Below are 14,153 nucleotides of genomic sequence, written 5' to 3' on the forward strand. Positions count from 1 at the left end.
TATGTGCTAGTTAGCTATTTCGAATAGGAGTGAGGGATTAATAACATCTATATACCGATGGGGTCCTTAGTAGAGGTAATGTTAGTGTTATTAGATTCATAATGTTATGATATATACTTATTATACTTCAATTCTGTCTTTCTTCATCTAAAACTGTTCATCGCTTCAACAACCGATGGGTCACAGCTATTCAGAATTCTGCATGTTTTGATTCGTTAATTCATGTACCACAGTTAACATTTCAGTGGCAACTTTTGATTTTACCTTTCACTGTTTCAGCAATCTATCCTAATCTTATTGATCTTGCCACTTGAAAATCGTCTAAATTTATGACACAGACTATAGTCACAAAGAAGTAATGTTGAAAGTATTAACAGTTGATGATTTATGTTACTACAAGATAAATGGAAAAGAAATTGCATGCAATTTCAATCATGGTTATTTTCAGATAACCAATTAAAGCTCCTTTCTAGTTTGGTTATGGAATCACGTTTTGATATTTTAAATTTTTGTCAGGCATAGTACATGTAGTAGTACACTCACCAATACTGCTCTGTGTAAGTGTGTAGATTATGTATATTTATATGTTCACATCCGTAACATATGAATCTTCGCAGTTATGACCGTAACTAACAAAGCTTTATCATTTTCGTGCAGACGGACAATTTCAAGGGCAAGAGTCAGCAGCCACATGAGCTGCAGAAGGTCGACGATGTTAAGCTGAAGGAGCTTCTTACTAAAGACTACGGATCAGACATAGATTCAACTCGACAACGGCAACGGACGCGTCAACGTACGTAGGCTCACCTGTTAGAAGCAATCTCTCTCTCTCTCTCTCTCTCTCTCTCTCTCTCTCTCTCTCTCTCTCTCTCTCTCTGCTCCTCTCTCCTCTCTTCTCTCTCATCTCTCTCTCTCTCTCTCTCTCTCTCTCTCTCTCTCTCTCTCTCTCTCTCTCTCTCTCTCTCTCTCTCTCTCTCTCTCTCTCTCTCTCTCTCTCTCTCTCTCTCTCTCTCTCTCTCACTCGTCTCTCTTCTCTCTCTCTCTCTCTCTGTCTCTGTCTGTCTCTCTCTCTCGCTCTCGCTCTCTCTCTCTCTCGCTCTCGTTATTAACTATCCTATAAAGTTAATTCCTACTTGTGAAATTATTACTGATTATTGAAATTACCGAATGGCAATCATTGTAATATGTTTCACATGTTCGCACACCAGCACGAGGAACGCTTCCACGTGATGATGCTGTCCTGACAGACGTCGACGGCGACGACGAAATTTTGGAATCACTTGTAAAATCAGCAACAGCGCCCTCTACACGTTCCACTCCACGCAAGCGCGAACGTGCGCGACAAGTGAACAGGAAGTCATGTATGTAATCTGCTATCTGTGTAAATGCACTTCCTAATATAGTCTGTTGCTGTTGGTATAACGTCTGCAATCTTCAGATTGCAATGCATTCTTGTATATATGGTAAAATCTGTATGTAAGGGTCACTCCAGAGATATCTATTAGAGACATGTATGCATGCTATAGAGGTGCTTACTGCCACTTAAAGGGAATGCCAGAATTGTTCTGAATAGACAGATGTTCATTCTGTAGAGGTGAGTGCAAACGTGGTGTTTTTATATATATATATATATATATATATATATATATATGCGTGTTTACTAACTAACCTTATTCATGTTTTTTCAGTACGACGAACTCTAAAAACGGGGCTGGATTCAGATGAGCAAAGATTCCTGTCAATGCTTACGTCGTAACTAGAGTATGAACAGTCAGCCGTATTGCGTCCACTACTATCTGTGATGTCACTGCTGGTGAGGACCCTCCTTCTGTGTAGGCACACCTTGTGGAAAGGCAGCTGGTTGGATAAGCACACGTCTGCCGCACAGAATTCACCAAAAGAAATGCAGCTAGCTCGCATCGCAAGAGACGCCTGGTGGTTGCCTCATCGCTGTAGTGAGTGGCCACAGGTGAAAACTACTCTGCATAAGGATCTGCCATAAAGGATTTGGTCCCTGCCGGGCTGGATACTGGTGCTGCAGGGCCCATTTATCCGCTTACTTCACATGTAGACTTTGTATCGTTAACCTGGAGGGGTATATGTGTGTGAGAGCCTACATGGACATATATAGGTCCACACATACAACATACTGGAACGCACGCCTGTAGTGCTAATGATTGGTGAAGGTTTGTGTTTCAGTGGATAGTGATAGTATCAAGAGCTAATAAATACCTAGAGTGTACAAAGGGAAAACGGGAAAATAGTGCTATTTCACGGCAATATTATTCTACTATGTATGCGGTTCTAGACTAAGTTCATGGTATTGCGTTAAGCAGCATTCTTTGCTCTCTAAAATAAGACCAACCGCTTGTCTCTACGATACTCCTAGGCCGAGATATTGGAGCGTAATCATGCTTCCCACAGGCCTCACGCTGTCTCGCATCCACAATATTCACTATCCTTCTCGCCTTTTGCGGGTCTGGCTATCGTTTTCCGTCGTCGCTTGGAGCGCTGATAATTGATGTCACATGCCCAAATTTGGTACTCTTGCTACACCATATAGTAACTGAGCTGCGTTGTACAGACTTAATTTAAAAAACATTGCCGGCTCCATCATGAGGGGCATTAGCCGTGCTAGGAAAGATAATGGGAGATAAGGGCATAGGCGATGCCCCCGAAAGTCACCGAGGATAACCGAAACGCCGTTCATTCATAAAGTTATCGCGGAAAAAACCGAACTCTCACGAAGCGACTTTCCTAACCCGCAAAAGGCGAGAAGGATAGTGAATATTGTGGATGCGAGGTGCCATGAGGCCTGTGGGAGGGGAAGTTTGCGAGCCAATATTTCAGCCTAGGAGTATCGTATTGACAAGCGGTTGGTCTTGTTTTGGAAAGCAAAGAATTCTGCTTAATGCAATACCATGAAATTATTCTAGACTCGCAGGCAAAGTAGAATAATATTGCCGTGAAATAGCACTATTTTCCCGTTTTTCCGTTGTACACTCTAGGTGGTTATTAGCTCTTGATAGTATGCGTGAAGGCAAGGAATCTGCTTTTCTCTTATGAAAGAACTCTGTGGCTCAATTCATCCTAGCAGATTCCATCCCATGATTTAGACAGTGACTGTGCTTATAGGAATCTGCTTTGTGTAACTGGAGTGTAACCCATGCTTTTTTGAACATTAATGTATAGCCACGTATTGAAACCATGTAATTACACGTTAGTGCATAATGTGCGTGTGTGTAAATGTTGCTGTGTGGTCTGGTCACGTGTAAATCCATACACAGCTAAAAACCAAGCTAAGCTAAACTGTTTTGATAGCTAATTTATTACTATTAGAACAGCTTGCATTATAGTCATGTATTGTGTCATATCGTTCTGTTCAGGGTAGAATGTCATAGATAGAGAAATTCCTGTCTTCACACTGTTTAAAACATAACAGACGACTAGTAGGTGGCGTTCAGAGATCAGAATGATCTGCTATATTAACATCTGCAGTTGTCAGTACCGTAGAATGTAAAGAGAAGATGGCAAGAAACAGCACACAGTGGAATTCGCATCTGTTGTTTTTATACCAGAATTTACTTCTGATACCATAGAAATAAGACCATAGAAATAAGTAATGAAGTTTGCTTACTGTTGTCTGTAAAGTCACTGCTGCTAACATACATAACTCACGTTGACACCGTAGCCTTCACATACACCATTTATATCGAGTAAAGGGCGAACTCTTTGCCACTAGGTAGCGCTGTTAGACACCAGCCTAATAGTTGTGCTATATATATATATGACTAATCAGTGATGTCGTGAACATATCTGTACAGTGTATATAATTGTATGCGTATGTTCATGATGGTATGTATAACACTATGCATTGTATTATAGCGCATTATTACTTCAGTGCAACATTCGCCCTGGCTGCCCTAACAGGACTGCTAACAGGCCGAAGTCTGCACTCTTTACAAAGAATGCCGACCATCCAGTATGTGTTGGGGAAGAATTTATATCCATGGTTACCTATAGTCTAGCATTGCCTAGCAAAGGGATATCTGCACCCCTATGAAATATTTTCATTTAGTTTTCGGATTATACTTACCTTTATTATTAGTTTCATATTACCAATAGTGAATAGTCTGACATCGTAGCATTTTGTAGCAGAGAATGATACGATTTGTGAGTTATATTATTGCGCAAACCGATACTAATTTGTTGCGATTGACGTAACATAATGTAATATAATAGAGTAATATTGCAAAAGAGGTGTGTATAGTTGTTGGGAATGGCCACGCTCGTCTTAACAGGATGGAGTGGCAGCGATTAATCGTACCGCACAAGGTAGCGTTTGTACGTTTGTAAATAATTCCGCTAAATTAAATACGTGTGTAGTTTTATCTTTGCTCGGTGCGATGCAGGTCAGGCCGGGTGCGTGCTGCGCAGCACGGCTTCCTGCTGCGAGAAATACTGTGCGTTCAGAAGCTCCACGTGAGTGTGCTCATAGTGAGCTGCATGTCCTCACCGGGTTGTGCCTTATACTAATAGTGAGTGGTAGAGCTGAGCTGACTGCTATCTCGGTAGAGGACGTGTACGCGGCTGTCTGTGGTTTTTAGCAGTGAGCTGTGCCGGCGTCTTTTTGACGCTGTTGCCGCGCGTCCGAATGCTTGCCTAGGGTTGATATTTTTGTATAGGTAGTTCTCAGACTTGCCCCCCTCCCCCCGATGTTTTATCATTTGGATATGTACTGTGGGATTTTGGCATGTTCCATAAAGTTGCAGTCGTCAGTGGACACGCGATTAGGTGCTTGTGAAATGTGCGGCAGTTGCCTTTGCTCTTCACTGATCAGGGACGCGTTTCGTTTCTATTTGCAATGTTATTGCGTGCGAGAGGACTAAGGTGGGAATCTCATTGAAGTCTGCCTCTGCTGGCTGGCTACCAGGGAGCGTTTTGATTGTGTGATTTCGACGTCCTGTTTTCCGACGTGGGTTCTATGCACGTTTTAAATCGTAACGTCGCCTGCCCTTTCACCTTCCATCTTTCAACGAGTAGTTGGTGTAGGAGAGCAAGCGAAAGGTGTGTTGTGAATAATAAATATGCTGATGTTTTTTCTCCAGTTAAAAAAAAACACGCGATCTAGTCACGTTTTGCTGCGGTTGGGAAATGGTTCCGCACTCATGCTAGTGCCTTCATGCCCATCACCATGAGATTATAACACGTGGCAGCTGTGTTCTATATACTTCTGTATAAAATTACTAGTAGGTTGATGCTGATGTACGATTATGCTTGTCAACGTACTGCTTTCAGTTATGTCCATTAACATTGGCAAAAAATAAAGCGTTTTCTATCACGATCAGAAACTTGTTGATGTACTGTCTTATAATGTAAGAGCACATACTCACGAATAGTTTGATATGAAACATGTCTGTCTCAATGGCATATTTTAATTATTATAACTACCCCGTGATCTTTACTTTCCTATAACGTGCCCATAGATATATACATATGTTGTCATAGATTATAGCGGTGCTTCTCAAACTAGGGTGGGGAGAGTCACGAGGTTGTTTTTTTGTGCTAAACTGGCATGTTTTTGAGGACAGAGAGTTTGTTACCTTTGCTAGGAGTGCACAAGTTGAATTTGCATATTAATCAATTGATCATTGCATGGAAATATTATGCTGCCGTGAAGAGTCTTGGATAGCAGATTGTACACTTGTTGGTTATTTTGTTATTTAGTTGCATGCATTTTTACAGGTGTTCAAAACGTTTGAAAGCAGTAACTGGTTTGCAATAAGATTTTATTGTACAATGACTGATGGGAAATGAGACGTTTTCGAAAGGCTTGTGATGCCTGGAATGCAGGAATTATTAGAACTCCTTTAGTAACAAATGTGCAAATTGACAGCTGATATGGATTAAAGATGCCTTCTATAAATGCACACACATATATATGTACAGTGCAGTATGTTTACGAAGTTGTAAGGCCTTCTTCGTGGATTATATATAAGGTGGCAGATCACTCACAGGTTAGAAAGACATCCTCTCACTTGCGGTGACAGTTATGCTCTAACACTTGTGAAGCCATCATCAAGCAGAAGAGTAAGCTTGTCGAACATGGAACTAATCAGATGATATGTCTGAAACGGGAAACACATATATGCTAACCATTATATACAGTCAACCCTTGTTAACGGATACCTCTACTGAATCGACACCTATCTACAAAAAGAAAACTTAGGGGGGTTGCCTTCATTTGTAGTTCACATAGTGAAACTGCCTCTATAAAACGGACACCTGTCGATAAAGGGCACTTTGGGTTGACCTGAAGTGACCCTCATGTACAGGTTTGACTGAATCCCCTCTCACCTCTAGGATCATATAGGCCTATGCAACATTATCTACATCAGCCACAAGAATTGCTTTGGAAAATGTAGGAATCCGTGTACATTTGTACACCTAAACCAACTGTAAGATTTGCTAAATATAGGCATGACTCCATAGTTATATGTTGAGCTCCATACATTCGTGTCAGATTCCCCTTACACCTATAGGATTCCAGATACAACTTGCTCCCTAAACATCTCTATGAATTCCCTCATAGAGACAACCCACCTGAATATGGATCCTCTCTCGGTAATTCTCTTCAAGAACTGGATCTAGAATGATCCTCTCCTGGCTGCCCAGTTCCTGGTCCAGCTTTCCATCAGTGAGCACAAGTGGCACTTTCACTGGAGGAGCCTGTGCAGGTGGTGTCCCCTTCTTAGTGGCTGGTGCAGACTTGGGCTTAGCAGGTTCAATCTTTACAGGTAATAAGTTTTTGATTGCAAATATTAGATTAGTGCCATTATCAAGTATTATTATTGGCATTAGTTTCATCATGTATATAAACTAAATATACTAAACATAAACGAAAACAGGTTTTATTATTTTAAAATTTACGTTATAATAATTAGTGGTTTGGGGGATAAAATCTACGTTTTAATTGAATATTTGTACTCTCCAGATAATGGATATATTCATTAAATATGCATCAAAATCAGGCCGCACAACTATTGAAGCTTTGAAGATACCTTTGCTTTGCCTCCTTTCCTTGTTTCCTTCTTGTTATCCACTTTTCCTGCTTTACCCTTTCCCATGGTTGCACCTGATCCACCTCCTATCCAGTGTGTCAACGTTCGTGCATTAGAGCAATTACAAACCACACCTTATATGATTGCTGCTCATCCTTACGACACACATTGCATGATACCTCAGCCCTCACGAGGACAACAGCTAACATAGTGACAAAAATAGGGCTCCATGCAGTATTCATTGCACTGCCAATGCAATACATGGTGCTCAGTGATTGGTGACAACTATCAATATATTGCACTCCCACAGAGGTAGTGCTATCGAGATACTAATTATTGATGTATTTGATTGTATGTGGATATTTATTGAGTATGCATCAATACACACCGAGACTCAGTTGCTCAAAAGTCGGATAAAATTATCTCCTATCCAAAGTGTAAGTTTCTTATGTGCTGAATAGCTAACCACAGTATAGCATCAGGCTACTCAAACGTCAGGTAAATACCTGGTTAGCTAGCCAATGCTAAAGTTAGATACATATCCACTTGACAAAATGCTCAAAAAATGTAAAACGTATGAGATAAAAAAAAAGTGAAGGCGAGTTCATTTAAGTAAAAAAAAAAAAATCTGTCGTATAGGACTTGTCCGATTTTTGAGCAACCGGGCGCAGCCGTGCACCTCACCTGCTACATTCATGTCCGTGGCACTCGCCTCCTGCTCTGGCAGGCCTCTATCCGGCAGACCCATGCTGCGGCGCATCTCACAGCTGTCATGCACCATGGCATCGATGGTCTCCACCAGCAGCTGGTACCTGCCGCACATAGCAGTGTTAGTATTGTCGTGCCAGCCTGGGACCACTACCGATCCTAGAGATGTCCGTCGCCTTGACGATGGCGACTAGCTTCTACGATCTTCCAGAGCTGGCCATAATGCGATTGTGAACCGAATCCAGAGTAGTACGTATCGTTCACCTGTGTTTTTGTTGATTGCATGCTATTGCACCTCTATTTCATGCACATTCACACATTGCATGCTCTTTTTCACCCCCTATTGCATGCTCCTTCATCCCTATGCCCTGTTGTGTTTCTTTGTTACCCTTATTGCATGATCTTTCAGCCCTATTGCATGCTCTTTCACCCCTATTATATGCCCCTTCACTCTGTTACATGCTCTTTCACCCCTATTGCATGCTACTTCACTCTGTTACATGCTCTTTCACCCCTATTGCATGCTATTTCACCCCTATTGAATGCTATTTTACCCCTGTTGCATGCTCATTCACCTCTATTGTATGCTCTCTCAGCCCTATTGCATGCTCTTTCACCCCTATTATATGCCCCTTCACTCTGTTACATGCTCTTTCACCCCTATTGCATGCTATTTCACCCCTATTGAATGCTATTTTACCCCTATTGCATGCTCATTCACCTCTATTGTATGCTCTTTCACCCCTATTGCATGCTCTTTCACCCCTATTATATGCCCCTTCACTCTGTTACATGCTCTTTCACCCCTATTGAATGCTATTTTACCCCTATTGCATGCTCATTCACCTCTATTGTATGCTCTTTCACCCCTATTGCACGCTCTTTTACCAGTACTGCAGACCTAGTGGCACAATGAAAACAAAAACAAAAACCTTCCAAGAATATACCCCCACTGAAAAGATTATCTCTTAATCGATTATTTTAATTATACTTATTATTTTAATTTAGATTTAAATTACTAGTATTATCATAATTTATATTTTAATTAACATTTTAATTAATTCTTGTTATTATTACAATTGATATAATTACTAACTACTTTAAATAGTTTAATTCTTTGGAGAGAGCAAATGTTATGTTACGCAATCTGGTGGTGCCTGGCCATTACTGGCCGACGTTCCCTGAAGCACAGCTCCGATATGGAGTTATTCATTTGCTCCAGCTCTATTGATCGCTGCTCATCATCCTCCAACTCCATGATGACCTATGAGGCAGTGGTGACAAAGAGAATGCATTAACGCTAATGCACGATACAGGTGGAAGTGTGGGGTGTTTGTACATAATCAGACTGGACAATGAACAAGATGATGGTCAGGCACAAGTGAAGACTTCAGCGAAGTGAAGACTTAAGTGAAAACTTAAGTGAAGTGAAGACTCCAGACTTAAGTGAAGACTTAAAGCATTCTACATTAGGTGGCAGGATTAGATGGAAGATTTGGTCTGGAGCTGGGCAAGGCAGGAATAAGTTAACTTTGCATTTCAAAAAGCTCAATGCAATGCAGGAATTTAATACTAAGAAACAGTCTGTATTAGTGTGCAGTCAGTTACCTTGCGCAAGCTCATGAGGGAAGCATCCCATGCCTTGTCTGGGACCAGCTTCAAGAACTGCTCATTGAGGGAATCTACACACTGGTGCTTGTAGAACAACTGTAAATGAAATGAGGACGCACTATGATGCATAACTAAACGATCACCTGACATGCATTATGAGCATATATGTATTATCACGAAGACCTGTTCTTATATAGTATGGTAAGGTATGTTTAGTATGGTACGGTACGGTACATTTCAGTATAGTATGTCAGATGTTTATAGTAAACAAACCTTCACTGTATGATCTTCTATAAAAAAAACACTGCATCAACTTCAAGTAGTTTAAAACTCTTGAAATTTCTGCTAATATCAAATCATGCACATTCCCATTAAAATAAAATACATATTGATGGCCATTTAAAACTAGAAAGGGCAGTTGTCGCCAACTACATGTATCCCCGTAATCTAGTATGAATGAAATATCTCTGTAAGGACGTAAAAAATAGGTAAAGTTAAATAAGTCACAAAGACAAAGGTTTGTTACACAACTCATCTGCCTGAGATGTGCAAGTATGTTAAAATTGGTTGCCTTATGGGTTTTGGTACGTGACACACCTTCTCCCCAAGATGTGTAAGTATACAAAGTTTGCTTGAGCTAGGTCAATTAGGGGCCGAGTTATAGAGCGGAAGGGAAATATGATAAAGGTCAAGGTCAATGTCAAATAAAGGTTGCAGTGACCTGGTTTTGGTACGCGACACACCTTCTCCCCAAGATGTGTAAGTATACCAAGTTTGGTCACGCTAGGTCAATTAGGGGCCGAGTTATAGAGCGGAAGGAAAATATGATCAAGGTCAAGGTCAAGGTCAAATAAAAGCTGCAGTGACAGGGTTTTGGTACGCTGTGCACCTTCTCCCCAAGATGTGTAAGTATACCATGTTTGGTCAAGCTAGGTCAATTAGGGGCCGAGTTATAGAGCGGAAGGGAAAGTGTCTGCAGCGGCGGCGGCGGCTGGACAGACATAAAACCATAGTATCCCCGCCGACTTCGTCTCGGGGGATACAATTACTAAAAACGAAGGCAAATAATAATAATTATTATTCAAGATGGCAGTTTCTTGATGGGGCATAAAATATGGATCACAGGATCAGTGAAAATATGCCACTGGAGTAGTTTCCTTTATATTGTTACTGCCCACAGAAAATACGCAGTTAGCAAACATGGCATGCCGCCTACATAGCTAAACCGACGGTCATATAACAGGCATGAGAGGCATGCATGTGTGAGCCTGCAGTCTAAGAGATGCGCACCCTCGGGTTCTGTGTGCTAAACCTGTCCTCGAGCGTGAGGTAGGCATCTGCTGGTGACTGTGGTCTCTCTGGAGTGTTCACGTTTAGCAGGATAGAGTCGATCATATCGCCAGCGATTCTCACAGCCTGCCTGTGCTCCAGTTCTCCCTGGTAATAACAGTTAGTAAGAGTCAGTGATCACATGCAGGATTCACGAATGTTACAGTCTCGCTGTGCACTGCTGTCAATGGGAGTGACTGATACAACCAAACATATGCAGAAAAACACATGCTTGTTTGCAAGCATGCACACAATATACACACACATATTTGTACACATGTACACAATGTTATAATTCCATAAAATGAAAACTTCTTACCAGAATCTTGTCTCGCTCCTCCTTGAACAAATCCTCTTGTGTAGCGATTCCTGTTAAGATAAAGTGTAGCCTAGCACCCTGGCCCAGCACTGGAACTGTGACAAGCTCCCACGTCTCAGAGAATATGCCTGCACAGCTGCTCTTGAAGTATATACTGATATCTATTACCTCACCAGGAAGTATAGAGCCTGCAAGAATGCGCACAAATTATACATCTAGAAAGGATATGCAGAGATTTTTATATACATTATAATATCACTCCTTATCTGTTGCTAAACTAACTAGTTTTCCCCAAGCATGGTGCAGTGTCTGTACAGTGTACATCCTTACAGATTCAGCCAATACAGCCATATTTCTACCAGAAAAGAGCAGTCTTTACAATGTGCACGTATAAAGCTGGGTTTACACTGACGATTTTCTGCAGGCAAGTTGGTGTTTTTCTTCTTTCTACCAACCTCGCTATATATGTTCAAAGCTCTTACGTTATCGACCACGAGGCGGCAAACCTTTCAACGCGTGACCCATAGCGTCCGTGTGGGGCGACGCGGATACGCATTTTGGCATGTATTCCATGCCGCCGGCGTGGCGCCTAAAGCAAAAACGTGCTCTCCCCTATGGTGGAGGGACACACCCCTGATTGCTGTTCTCTGATTGGCCACTTGGCAAAAAACGTCCAACTCGCCTACTCCGAGTTGGCGAAATTATAACATGTTCTAATCTCCCAACTCGCTGCTATCAATCGGTTGGACGTCCGACTTTTGCATTTACACTGCCGATTGTCAGTTGCCAAATTGCCAAGTTCGTACAATTCGGCAATTCTGCAACTCAAAATAGTCAATGTAAATCCAGCTTAAAAAACTGTTGAAATGTTATACTTAAGATTTAGATGTAGCACTATCATAATTACCATCACTGGTGTTGAAATAAAAACACTGGCTCATGCAGGATTTGGGTTTTATTCCAAAAGAGGTTTCCTTCGGGACTCGCTGAGAAACAAGAGAAAATAGTAACAATGAAACAAACCAACTGAACATACTCTATAATCATGTCAAGTAAACAAACTAATATTTTGCATAGGTTTTAACATGCATTAGCTGCTAACCATTCTCTGATACATCAGGTATCCATGATCAGCAGTATGTGTGTGTGTGTGTGTGTGTGTGTGTGTGTGAGGTAGAGAAAGGATAGATATAAAAGGACAATAAAAAATGTGCCATCTTACTTTCCAACTATAGTATATTGCTGTGCAGCCATCATTGCTAAGATTTACATTGGCGCTGCACTTGTCACCAGCTGTTGCTTCAAAGACTAGCCGCTCCTGCAAACCTATCTGTGAAAAGCCAGACAATATAAGAAATGAGAAGAAGATGTATAGGAGAAAGAACAGCAGGAGACATTAAAAACGAAAATAACGAAAATAACCGTTCTTATTAATAAATAACCTAGATTAGACCTAGATTTATACCGCAGAGGCTGCTTCTGTTGTTGGATGACCACTCCATCTTACATGCCAAGCGTTTATTTTCAGAGCAGGCCCCTTTAGAACCTCTGTAGTCTGCTTTTCTAGGGTATCTTCAGTAGCCACGGCTTCGAGCAATTCTTCCTCTTCCACAGTATCAGTAGCAGGATTGTTGTTCAATGACACATCTCCTGTGCCTATAACCTCCAATTCTGGAAACTCCTTGGAATGAATACATGTGCTTGATCAATAGCTAATTAAAAAGACTTATAATGATGGGTATAGTGTCATGGTACCATAAACCTATGAACACATAAAACGTAGCTTGTTGTTAAACTTGTTTCACAAATAAAAATGAGCACTGGTGTAATAACTAAATAAACAGATTACAAAATAGAAGATCACATTCCCTGAACAAAGAATATACATTGATATTTAAACAAGCAGTATCTCGCATACAATCACAGTTACACAACAAACAGATATTTATTTGTCCATTGTGCATTCCTGAAATAATCTATTACTATACTGCTATGTTTCATTTTATTATTTATTATATTCTCCTTATTTATTTATTTAGTTATTTATATGGGATGGATGATGAGCTAATCTACATAAACATCCTTTTATTAATAATTCCTGATGTAATCTATTACTTTTTTGAAGTGAGAGGGGTACACCCTGAGAACCCTTCTCCCTCCAGGCAAGAGAAAGCTTACTGGTTGATGAGGAAGTAATCGAGCTAGCAGCGGTCGAAGCTTCTCCTTTCTATTCTTGAGATACTTGGACTCCTGCCAGCTTTGTGGAGTTGTCTGTTTCCTTATTCCTGTAATCATGTTGAACTCACACTGAATCTACACATACCATCACACATTACAAATATATAGCACACAAACGGATCTATTAATATCTCTCAGAAACCTCCCAAAAGTAATGAACGTATCAATTATCATCCCATTAATTATACAGTATGCAATCCATCAACTCACATTTCACTTTTTCATCCATTTTATGACTGAAATGACCGTCTGTCTACGACATTTCAAAAGTATATAACATTTTTATGGGTGGTTTCCTCTAATAGGAGAAACACCTGCCTTATATACAATAACTGGCTAGCACCTGACCTAGTCAATTAACTATACCACTCACCCATCTCTTCCTGTATGGTTTTTGAATAACCAAGTAGTTCAAGAGGAGGTGGACACCCTCTTTCTGTCGTTGTCAATGTCGTACTGTAATGTTTCATATTTAGTTATAATGTGTAAAACATGTAATAACATACACGTATATATTGTAAAATAAATCTGCAGTGCTCACTCTGATTTGAACATTCAAATTAACAGGATAAGCTTACTGAATTCCATGTATGTCATCACCTATCCTCTCCTGCTGATTCCAGAATTCACTTCCAACACGGTCTGAGAAAGAGAAAGGTCAAAGTTAAGGATTCGTCAAACTAAAAAAAGCACTTATATATCCTACAGGACACATCCAACAAAAGAATAGCTCTCTCTCTCTCTCGCTCTCTCTCTCTATATATATATATATATATATATAGAGAGAGAGAGAGAGAGAGAGAGAGAGAGAGAGAGAAGAAGAGAGAGAGAGAGAGAGAAGAGAGAGAGAGAGAGAGAGTAGAGAGAGAGAGAGAGAGAGACGAGAG

General features: G+C 40.7%; 2 protein-coding genes across 2 annotated transcripts in view; one reads left to right on the forward strand and one right to left on the reverse strand.

Moving 5' to 3' along the window:
* The window catches only part of LOC106811967 (FH1/FH2 domain-containing protein 3-like), a 50,913-nt gene extending 48,631 nt beyond the window's left edge, over positions 1-2,282 (forward strand). Inside the window, 3 exon segments of the mRNA XM_014815710.1 lie at positions 658-793; positions 1,209-1,361; positions 1,689-2,282. Coding sequence (XP_014671196.1) covers positions 658-793; positions 1,209-1,361; positions 1,689-1,756 — 357 coding nt within the window. The 3' untranslated portion in view covers positions 1,757-2,282.
* A 3,407-nt stretch (positions 2,283-5,689) lies between these two features.
* The window catches only part of LOC106811972 (MYCBP-associated protein-like), a 12,397-nt gene continuing 3,933 nt past the window's right edge, over positions 5,690-14,153 (reverse strand). Inside the window, exons 7-20 of the mRNA XM_014815714.1 lie at positions 13,845-13,908; positions 13,640-13,722; positions 13,207-13,313; positions 12,494-12,709; positions 12,251-12,358; positions 11,936-12,014; positions 11,029-11,216; positions 10,671-10,817; positions 9,378-9,476; positions 8,912-9,033; positions 7,746-7,873; positions 7,062-7,147; positions 6,604-6,789; positions 5,690-6,128 (exon numbers count right to left, since the gene is read on the reverse strand). Coding sequence (XP_014671200.1) covers positions 6,051-6,128; positions 6,604-6,789; positions 7,062-7,147; positions 7,746-7,873; positions 8,912-9,033; positions 9,378-9,476; positions 10,671-10,817; positions 11,029-11,216; positions 11,936-12,014; positions 12,251-12,358; positions 12,494-12,709; positions 13,207-13,313; positions 13,640-13,722; positions 13,845-13,908 — 1,691 coding nt within the window. The 3' untranslated portion in view covers positions 5,690-6,050. The remainder of the gene's footprint in view (positions 6,129-6,603; positions 6,790-7,061; positions 7,148-7,745; positions 7,874-8,911; positions 9,034-9,377; positions 9,477-10,670; positions 10,818-11,028; positions 11,217-11,935; positions 12,015-12,250; positions 12,359-12,493; positions 12,710-13,206; positions 13,314-13,639; positions 13,723-13,844; positions 13,909-14,153) is intronic.

This window comes from Priapulus caudatus, unplaced genomic scaffold (assembly GCF_000485595.1).
Source record: "Priapulus caudatus unplaced genomic scaffold, Priapulus_caudatus-5.0.1 Scaffold596, whole genome shotgun sequence".
Classification (NCBI taxonomy): Eukaryota; Metazoa; Priapulida; class Priapulimorpha; order Priapulimorphida; family Priapulidae; genus Priapulus; species Priapulus caudatus.